This window comes from Gymnoscopelus microlampas (assembly GCF_963454915.1).
Source record: "Gymnoscopelus microlampas genome assembly, chromosome: 24".
NCBI classification, from domain to species: domain Eukaryota; kingdom Metazoa; phylum Chordata; class Actinopteri; order Myctophiformes; family Myctophidae; genus Gymnoscopelus; species Gymnoscopelus microlampas.
The window spans coordinates 35,112,240-35,123,674 of NC_139961.1; the positions used below are offsets into that span (position 1 = coordinate 35,112,240).

At 39.6% G+C, this 11,435-nt stretch overlaps 1 protein-coding gene across 1 annotated transcript in view; it reads right to left on the bottom strand.

The window, feature by feature from the left end:
- stk11ip (serine/threonine kinase 11 interacting protein) overlaps positions 1-3,441 on the bottom strand; it is a 42,930-nt gene extending 39,489 nt beyond the window's left edge. Inside the window, exons 1-2 of the mRNA XM_084051261.1 lie at positions 3,307-3,441; positions 909-976 (exon numbers count right to left, since the gene is read on the bottom strand). Coding sequence (XP_083907387.1) covers positions 909-975 — 67 coding nt within the window. The 5' untranslated portion in view covers position 976; positions 3,307-3,441. The remainder of the gene's footprint in view (positions 1-908; positions 977-3,306) is intronic.
- Positions 3,442-11,435: the final 7,994 nt, after the last annotated feature.

Here is an 11,435-nt window from a genome sequence, read left to right on the forward strand (position 1 = left end):
CTAATGTATTAAGATGCTGACTTACACTTCAGTGTGGATTTGAGTAGTGAAAGCTTGTTTTTTGTAAATATTGGAGAGTCCCAAGGTGTGTGCATGTGTGGTTTACACTGATATATTAACACTCTAAGATTCCTTGTGAGTGAAAAGTGCAATACAAATGAAATAAATTATTATTTGATTCTAATCAAAAATAATATTGTTTTGTCTTTAAACACGTAAAGGCAAAATAATGTGTCAGATATCAATATTTGGTCCATCCACAGATTTCAATCGGGGAACCACTTTTGGGGTAGTTGTTGCCATGTACAGTATATGGCAACATCTTTTTTTTTTTTACATTTTTGAATAAATATTTGAAGTTTTTCCAGAAAACTTAGGTCAAGATTTAGAAGGCGTTTTTAGAATCAGCCTCAGGTCTACAGTAAATGGGATGAAGTCCCTGTCATTGCCAAACCCTACTTGTGGCATTGGGGACGGTGGAGACAACCACATCTCCTCTGATACAGAGAGAGGGGAAGAAGTGCACAGAGGGGAAGATATTGTCATCATCATAATTATGTGGTTAATGTCCTAACCACCTGGTGTGCTAACTACCAAGCTACAGTTCCTAAACTATGTGACATGCTTTTAGACAAATGTTGCACATTATTTACAAACCGTCTCTTGCAAAGAAAATGTAATGAGAAATGTAGTCGTCTATTCCGTCTTTCATACCCTTCAGCCAATACGGAAAGAAATTACACACTCAATTCATGTTTCTATTTAATGTAATGCTTGTAATGTCATTAATATAAATACTGTCCAGGTCTCTGCCTTACGTCTATCTTATGAATAAGAATTTTTGCTTTTAAGGTTTGTACACAAGCAAAATATTGTCATCTCAATCATGTTCAAACGGAGCACTTTACCATCATTTCGGAGGAGCTTGGCCAGGCTGTGTATAAGGGAGGATTGGCCAGCGTGGGACACAGCCATCCTGTAATGTTTCAGACAAAAGGAAATTAATGTACGACAATAAAAATGAAGTACAAGCAAAAGCTCACTATGCAAATCATGATTCATTGTCATAAAGTGAAGTCAATGAAACAAAGGGTAGCAAATGAGCAGTCGAGACATGTTGATTTTCTCTAGCCCTAGAATGGCTTACATTCCATACATTGCATGTATTCCATAACTCAGCCATAGAACACTCAATGGATTTTTGTGGAGAGATTCATCTCGGCTGCATTCTAATTTGTAGTGCTCCATGCATAATCACCCAATAAGTAATTGCTGCAACTTGTAATCTGGTGGAAAAGTGGACATCCTTCAAATGAATATGACACTAGATGACAAGAGCTGACCCCAAGTCGCAGCAATTAGTTATTGGGTGAATACACATGTTGCCAAATAAATCCCGCCACGAAAATGCATCAAGTGTTCTATGGTTGTGAAAAAACACAGAGGCCAACTGGGTGCTTACAGGAGATTAAAAAAATGTCTTATAAGTGTATTGGAGGTGCTTCTAGGATCAGCGGGAATGTAGACTTAAAAAGGAAGAGGATAACCGAGCACTCAAATAATCTGGAGGAGAGGAAGTAAAGTTAAAACGTTAAATTTTGTTCTTTAAAAATGCCAATATGTTTCGACCGGTTAAGGCCTTCATCGGTGCAATAACTGACTGTTCTATGTCTGTGTTATGGAATATGTGCAACATACGAAATATCAGCTATTCTGGGGTGTTTCTTTCTCCTTAGTGATTGTGGGTTGGGTTCGGGGCATGACTCAGCTCTTGATAGATCCACCTAACACTAAAATACAACAGAGAACTGGCTGATTTTTAACTGTATTTGCAGTATTTTGTGGATGCAAGGTTTATTTAATTTTTTTATGTTTGTAAACAGTGGAGTAAAACAAACCTATAGACCTTGTCAGTTGAATTGCATTGCTAGGGAACAACTTAAGCTCCGAAATGTATTTTCCTGTCAGCTACTGCTCACAAACACTGCAACAGGAAATAAACTTGGACCCATCTGAATGTTTATGTTGTGTGAAACATCTATATTTAGGATTTATTACAAGTTCCAAATGGCATATTTTGGCTTTGGTTTGAATGGCATATTAATTCTCTTTACAGTACAGTATGTGAAAACTATAAAACGCAACATTCAAATCAATCCTGAATTGGTCTTTATTCTCATCTCTATCAGTCCATCCATGCTGTTGTACATTCGAACATGGAGAAGTGTGTCTCGCAGTGGTGTAAAGTATTTCCAATTTTCAATACTTTTACATCTACTCCACTACATGTCAGAGACAGATATTGCACTTTTTACTCCACTACAATTATTATAAAACTTTAGTTACTAATTACTTTGTAGATTTTGATTATTATTACAAAACATACATCAGCCCATTTGAAAATTCAAGCTAACATCCAAGTACATTTTACATTTTTAAATACAAGTATTTACATGGCAATATTGATACTTTTATTTAAGTAAAACATGTGAGTACTTTTACCACCACTGTGTGTCTGATAACACCTATAGCCATAGTTTTGTCACGACCGTCATGGATGAACTTCAACCTAGTGTTTGCCCTTTTTGACCCGTACATCTACATTGACGTTCAGATTTCAAATATAAAGTGCTTACCCCATGTCCACGGATGTTACAATTGTGTACGGGCCCTCAGAAGTACCCGTATCTTCCGTATTGTTCAATAAAAAGCATTTTAATCCGATCGATGGCCATTTTTATCATAGAGTTATAATGTATCAGAGTGCAATACACCTCCCAACCGATAGGGTCGCGTAGTTGAAAGAATGGAGAAAATACGGAGAAAATGCCCTCAGATCGGATGAAAATGCTTTTTATTGAATAATACAGAAGATACGGGTACTTCTGAGGAGCCGATGTTACCCTAACATCCGTGGCCATGGGGTAAGCACTTTATATTTTAAATCTGAACGTTTATGTAGATGTACGGGGCGGGCCATCTATGGAGAAAGTGCAAACACCAGGTTGTAAATCATACATGACTGTCATGATATGATAGTCATGTTTCAGGGCTAGACAACACCATGCCCTATCTGTAGAGGGACAGTAACAATAACAACAGCACACAGACAGACATACTGTACACCAGTAGGTTTGACAAATTGCCTTTACAAATGAGACCCATGTCATGTCGTATTGTAACATTTATATTGACCATGGTTCCTAATGTAACCTGTCACTGTATGCTAGAGGCTATAATGTAGCCACTTCCCTCTGACTGTCTCAGCACATTCACATTCTAGTCCAGACATGAAGCATTACATACCTGTGCGGTGACAGTTAATATGTCCAATATGTTCTTAGAAACACGTCATTCCATAACTATAAAGCTAAAGCAACAAAAAGCACATATCGTTAGAGGAACATCTGATACAAGTCGAGTGCACGAACGATGTTGACATTTTTAGAGTCACGTGAGGCAGCCTCTACGGTGGCCCTGGTATGTCATTTTCAAGCAATGCTCTTTGCAGAAGGGAGAAGTTTCCCCTGAGAGCTTTCTTGGTGATGGATTCCTAGTAGTCGGGGACCCACAGGCCCAAAAACTGAAGAAAAAGGGTTCAACCTGTGATGGCAATGCATGCCATACTTTTTGTTTGTAATTTGGTCAATAAAGGACAACTTCACCCATTTTCAACCTATCTTCATATGATAGGTCTAGCCCTGAAACATGACTGTCATGTGAACCATGGCTAATAATAGGTCCTCACTAATGCTCCTGATAAAATTGTGTAATTTTTTCTACTGTGTCTGTGTCTCATAGGAGGGCTGTGGACACTTTATGTAAGCGAGCACAAATGTCTCACCAACCTAACCTGTGGCAACCAACTTCGGCAGAGACCAACTTGTCAGTGGTAAGTTAATGGCAACCACGATGCTGAAGGCGGCAAAATCTGCAGAATACAAGCGCACCAAATACTGTCACTGCAAGAAAAGCAAGTGTGTCATCGCATGTCTCTGCACTGGGGACTTCAACACATGTTCAAGAGTTAAACTTGAAGACAGTGACAGTGAGAGAGTGAGTTAGTTATTTTCATGTGATATTAGACATGTTGTCATAATCTTTATTTTATCCAGCTAATGCTTAATTTCAGTTTCACTAATATATCAAAATTCAGCTGTGATAACTGTTTTGTGACCCACCACAACTTCAGAAGCAAGGGAGGCATCCCGGTTAATCAAGTTCAATTAATGGATCATGTTGAATGAGTTGATCATATTGAATTGGGCCAAGACCGTCTACTGCATTAGGTCAAGTTCAAGGCTATCAGCTAAATTGAATTTCAAATAGGAGAAGGTGTGTGAGGTGAATGTAGTTGTACCACAAAACAGACAGTGGTCTGCATACAGTATACTAAATTATAACATATGGCCTCTGTGCAAGAAAACATATCTTGAACATGAGCAAGTCGGTCAGTTTGTCAATTGGTTGGTTCATGTGTCCATCCAGCATTTAATCCCAAAGAAGAAAGAAACTACATACTGGCTGGATTGCCATGAAACATACTGAGCATATTCATACTCCCTGGAGGCTGAACCCTACTGATTCTAGTGACCCCATGGCCTTTCCTCTACATCACCACCTTTTGGCCAAATTGTCAACTTTGCACCCAGCCCGGATATCTCGTAATGCAATAGATAGACTGCCATAACATGTGCGAGTACATTCATGCTCCCCGGAGGATGAAACCAACTGCTTTAGTGACCCTTTGTCGTTTCCTGCACCCTTTGGCCAAAATATCAACTTTGCACACAATATATATCTCGTAGATTGAAAGGGAAACCCTACTGATTTTGGCAACCCCATTTCCTCTAGCACCAGGCGTAGGCCAAAATGGTCACTTACTAGATGTCATTAGATATCTAATGTGCATAGCCTTCTGCCATGGCACTTGTCAGTCCAACGCTTTGGTCCCAAACAAGATATCTAAAACGACTTCCTGGGGTGTTAGAAGCAGCATGATCTCTAGGGGGGACTAGCTGGGCTTTTAGTCTGGTTCTTGATTTTATCTTGCAGTGCTGCCTTTCACATCTTTTTCTGTGTTTTTGCAGTTTCAATCAGCAATAGACCTTTTCCCAAACACGGCCAACATACTTCTGCTTCATCTTAGTAGGCTAAAGATTTTTAGTCCTGCTGAGTCTTAAATGTTTCGCACCAGTCACCACCATTGCTAGCAATGTTAACCACTCAACCACTTAAACCCATATGTTGACCGGGGTCCCCCAGGTGTCTGTACTTGGTCCCCTTCTTTTAAGATCTAAGACGCATTTGCGTTGTACACTTGTACATCAGCTATTTTTACAGAAAGTTTGCCTATTTTCACAGAATATTCACCCGGCATGCCCCGAATAAGGACGTGAGGGTTCATGTGGTTAAACTCTACTTAGTCCCCCAGTGGACCCCAGATGTATTCCTTCTACACCAAATCTCTGCGTTATAGCAGATCTACAAACTCAGTGAGCTTATTATCGCTTATTTTCCGCAAACATTTGCCTATTATGACATGTCCGAATAGGGACGCTTGGGTTCATGATTGAGAAGTCAGTTCTCTAGGGTGACTGTGGCTTGGTGTTTTGTTTTGTTTAATGTTTGTTCTTACTGTATCTGTTTGTTTTTGTTTTTCGGTTGTAAATCTTTTCATATTGCACTTGTGGTGTCTGTGTGTTGCTGAAAGGCCTCCACTGTATTGGAAAAAATGAATACAAATAACTTGAGTTCGAAGAAGCCAGCTTTCTGTCGCCTTCGATTCTGTCTGCGATCATTTATTTTGTGTTTCACTATAGTGTGTAAATAATGTCATTATCATCTTTCTGTTTTTGTTGTCAGATGACTGCATGAATACAAAATCCAATTTGATAACAAAATGCTAACCAACTGAGGAGCCAAGCTGACAACATGGGGTGTCATTGATCTAATTTAGTTCTACTGTATATGACTGTAAGTAACCACTGAGTGGTGCACTAACGCAAGGATTCACACACACACACACACACACACACACACACACACACACACACACACACACACACACACACACACACACACACACACACACACACAGAAAGAAAGAAATATAGGTTTTAGCTTTGTAAGTGTTGTGTCATACACAATTTGGGTGATGGGACACTGATCAACTGGGGCTATTACAGTATTACAAATTCACAATGCCACTGTTGAACACATCAGTAGGTACAGCTCAACCAATCTGTCACAGCCTCATGCCTGATTTATACTTGGCTGTGCGTTGGGTTGTGCAAATATAAATCATCCTGTAGAGAAGCTTGCAATTTACAGTGATTCAATACTCTACATTGGTCATTTACAGTGATTCAACATTGGTTGCTTAACCACTTTCAACCTGGCATCCATATTTTGACTGCCAGTTTAAGAAAATGTTTTAAACAATTTCAAAAATAGCGACAACCGACAATATCAGATCTACAATATCTACTTGTAGATCTCAGCAATTTTGTTACTTTTACGTGACAGTATCGTACAACAAAGTACAAAAATAAGGCTTAAGTGAATAAGCAAATATGAAATGTAGTTTTTCATCCAGAGAAGAGTCATTACGCCAAATTCCAACTCCCATCATGTAAGCACCCACAAGTAGACAAGCTTGGGGTCCAAACCCATAATTTAGCCAATCATGCAGTACACTCATCTTTGGTTCAAACTCACCAACTCAACCCACAGGTGCCAGCTGGCAGAGGTTGATTCAGCCATATCCGAGCCACAGCACCAATAAAAAGCCCAGTTTTCTGGCAGTCACCGGTTTGGTCATTTTTACGCAGCAGGAGCTGCGACCACATCGCATAGCTCCATCAATCGTGTTGAGTGCATAGCGGGTTGGCAGGCATGCTGAGTAAGCCAAGTTCAGCTTGATTTAATTGGGTAACATAAAAATGAGCCAAATTATACAGTATCCAGTCTCTTTGTTGTTTTTTTGTGGTGTGTACAGTATGACTTGGTATGACTTGTTCGATGACAAACAAGAACATTTTTCAGAACTGAGCATACATATTGCTTGTTGAGGTAATCTTTTGGGTTGGGATTTAATTGGGTAAAATAAAAGGGGGGGAAACTGTACAGTATCCAGTCATATTGTTTTTTTTTGTGGTGTGTACAGTAATACTTGGTATGACTTGTTCAGTGACAAACAAGTGGTACATATTTCTGAACTGCACATATATATTACTTGGTAAAATAACATTTTGGGTTGGGCCTGGCGAGGGACAGGGTCATTATAATACGTAGTAAAGCCAATACCAATACCAAAATAGAGTGTATGAGGTTAAATGAGACTTGACTCATTTTTCAAGCATGTCTGAAGTACCCCTAACTAGTCTGTATAAGGAATTTCTTTAGCAACAAAATACTTAGTGATTATTGGTCTTATTTTAACCCCTGAAAAGCAGGACCCATGCACTTAATTATGAAAAAGAATCTCAGTAAATCTACAAAATCCTAGAAGAGACTGGAAGATACAAGATATCAATGTAACTATCATACATTAGACATTATTATTTGATTTCACTTTAACATTGTAATGTTACAAATGGATTCAGAACATCAGACAAATGATATTTCGTAGTTTGTGTGTGTTCCAGACAATGTGAATAAAGTACGTAAGTAGGTTACATCTTGTCATTTTCAATTGAGAACACATTACACTGTGGCTTCAAAACAGAATTTTCAGGGCGATTTGCATGAGCAAATAAACCAAGTACTTTCCTGATTTGCACATGCATCCCTTGTTGCTAGGTAGCAAACAAACACATGCACACGTGCATGCACACACGCACGCACGCATGCACACGCGCGCACACACGTTTTTCCATTTGGGACTTGTGATGTGAACATTTCCATGTAGGATTTATGTACTGTAATTCGGTAAACATTTCCATTCAGATGTTGCTAACATTACATTAGCTGAAGGGATTCTCAACCAGCTGTGTGTGCTGGAGAAAACCTCATTGTGATTTCTTTCCAAATTCCTATGATCCCCTTCTTAAGCAATATGACGTTCAAACAAATGCCTCGAAAACTAACTGACCGTGTCCTTTGTGTGACATTGCTAGACCATAAAATGATTGTGGAGATTTCCCAAATCCCCTCTGAGCACACAACATGTAACTTAGTGGTGTGGTGCCCTTTGTTCAGGATTCACAACACATGGTTTCAGAAATAAACAAATATACAATAATGTGGCTGTTTGGGTGCCCTCGCATGAGAGAGCTCTGCGTAAAGTGTATGACTCGGGTTTTATACGGGGCCATAAATCTGATGATAAATTGCTTTTCCACAGACCCCCATCCCTCTCGCCCCTGGTTATCCAATCAGTGGGCCAAGCAAAGGAAACTTTAATTAACTTTAATCAAGACCAAAAGCAAAGCCATGCACTCGCTCGTTGTCAAAGTTTGAGAAGTGAGCAGACAACATCAGGGGTGCTTTGCAATGAGCTTCATTTTGTGGTCATTCTCTCGCCTGCTTCTGTGATCTGTGCAAAATGTTAGTTCACTCAATAGCAAATCAGTATAAAATTTGTAGCCAGCAGTAAAACGACACTGTTCTACATCATGTGGGTTAATAAAGAAAATAGCTGTGAAACAAATGGTTATCATGATGTAATGCTCAATTTTGTCCTTTTAAATAGACTGCTACAGTTGTAGAATTATGTAAGGCTTGGCAGTGTCAAAGGGAAGCTATTTAATGCAAAGCTTGGACTCAGAAACATTAACGTATACTGGTACTTAAATTGACCTTACAATTGATCTTAAGTCAAAAGGTGGCATTTCTTGAAAGGTCTTTTGGACTGAGCCAAAATGTCAATGTGGTGCGGTGCAAATTAGCGTGCAGAGTGCATGACACTGCCAGATTAGGAGGGTGATTTATCACTGATCAAAAGCTGCACATTTGCTGTTTAGTGAAATCTTTGTAAGCCATCACCAGTGGTTTAGCTTTGAATCAATACTCCACACTGTATAAACATAGTTTTGACTGAGCCACAACTTAAGTAAATCTGATTCTGACATCCTCCTCCCATCATATCTAAACATATGTCATAAATGTGTAAGTAAGAGATTTGCACCTGCGTTGTTGTATGATGAATAGCAAAAATAACCCATCAGCTTGCAGATCTGCTATTTTTGAAAAAAGGATTTTTGAAACTTTGTGAAAATCTCTCTGTGAAAAAGTTTTGTCATTTTTTGAAACTTTGCCCAAAATAGGGATGGCAGGGTCAATGTGGTTAAAGCGTAAAAACACTGCTGAGTTTTGGAGCCCAACAGTACAAGATGTGATGAGCCGATGCTGCTCACTGTACAAAACTCTCTCTGTGTACTGTTTACTTGTAACCTACAGTGCATCAATGATCCCATACCTCTCTATATCAATGTGGAGTTTATCCAGAGTCTGTGTTTACTTAACAATTCCATGGGGGGCAATTTAAGTAACTGACCTTGGTGGGGATTACACTGCACACATGGTCAGACACTGCGGCCTGCTAGGCCTATTAGCTGGTGGCCATCCCCAGACACTGAGCAAATCCCAGCCCCAAAACGCCAAGTCTTCTCTACCTCTCCGTTTCCATCCATGGTTTCATGAAATGACATATGAGGTTCTGTGTGCAAACACCCCTCCGGGCATCATTCTACCTCACACCCCTAAGACACAGGGCGGCTTCAAATATAGCGTTTTTCCCCCTCCGACCCCAAGTCCAGCTAAGGTGCCGATTGTGAATGGGGCCAAATAGTATTAAATCAGGGGCCACCCACAAAACAAAATAATCTGCATTTATATCTACTATTCCGTCTCGGCTGCAGTGTAAGGTTACACATTCCGTTTCTATTTCTGCACTCTTGGATAAACAGCGATTAGTCCACCGCACTGGACGGGGTTAATAGGCGCTTGTTTGGTCAGGAGGCGCGACACCTCAAGTCTTGGCCTCGCTGATCGATAGGAAACATTGCAGCATACGTTGCACAGTAACATTACTGTACATTGGCGTTTATGTCCGTCGCAGCTGGAGACTTTTAATTGAGTGTCAATGGACATGACAGCCATGCTAGGGAGGTGTTTCCACGCAAGGACATAGTGCTTTTGTTTGTTTGTTTATTTATTCATGCATTCTGGGACTTGGGAAGGGCCTCACTGATAAACACAAACAGGATTGCAATGTCTTCCAGCCAGGAAAAAAGTCTGCATCACTGCCTCTTTTCTCTGTTGCATCAAGTCCTCATTGCCTTCCTTGCAGGTGAGGGCCTTGTGTAAAAACATGATGTTTCTTAAGTAATAACTTAGCTATTAATTATATTAAATCAAAACTTGGCTCTGTAGCAATGTCAAAGCAGTTATGTTTTTGTATAATGGTACCGAATGGCCTCCTAGAGTCCTCTTAGGGGCCAACAGTGTCTCAAGGCCTCATTTTTTATAAGTAATAATTTAGGCAATTAACTTAGGACTCCACTCTACCATGTCAAAGCAGTTGTGTTCATATATAATGGCCCCTATGGCCCCCTAGAGGCCTCCCATGTGTCATGGCACATGATTTGGACTCATCAAGACTGACTAGCTTATTTTAGTCAGTGGACTAAAGTCACAATACTTAATTAAGATTTAACTTGTCTTTGATTCTAGAGTCTTTAGACATGACGTGTTGGACTTGCACTTTGCTTACTTGAAAACATCTTCACGGCAAGAAAATATTGTAAAAATGCCACTGTTGCATGTGCAGAGGTTGTCTAATATAAGATATTAAGACTAATGTCATTTTACTGCACTGGACTGTTGTGTTTTGTTTTACAGTAGTAACTTGACATTAACTTGAGATATGACACTTGACCTGACGATTGACGAAGGACTTGTCTTGAAACATTTGCCTCAAGACTTAAGAGTCCAGCAAAGTTGCAGCAAGAAAAATTACTTGAGATGTCATTGGTAGAGTTAATGTGGTAAAGTTATATTTTTTTCCCACTCTGGTTGCATATTCTTGTTTGTTTAATGCTTATGCTGAGGCCTACATTCATACAAACGTAAACTAGACAATATACCTTTAAAGAACTGCGGTTTTAAAGAGGATGCAACAACACATCTAATAAAAAATGCAAAACTGCTTTAAGACTATTAAGCGCCACCCCTGGCTTAATATCTTGATAAACCAAGTGGCCAACCACAGAAACTGATATCAGAATATGAGACTTGATTGTATTTGGCATTTTTGGAAAACAACTGTGGCCAGTTGGACACCACACTTATGCTTCTCGTCTATTAACTGCTGCCACCAAGTCAGGGTTTGGTATGAATGATTTCCGATTCTCGAGAAGACTATATGTATATGGGGAGTTTGGGGACACTGCATTATCACTGAAATTCGTACGGAGTGGCTCTGATGTTCA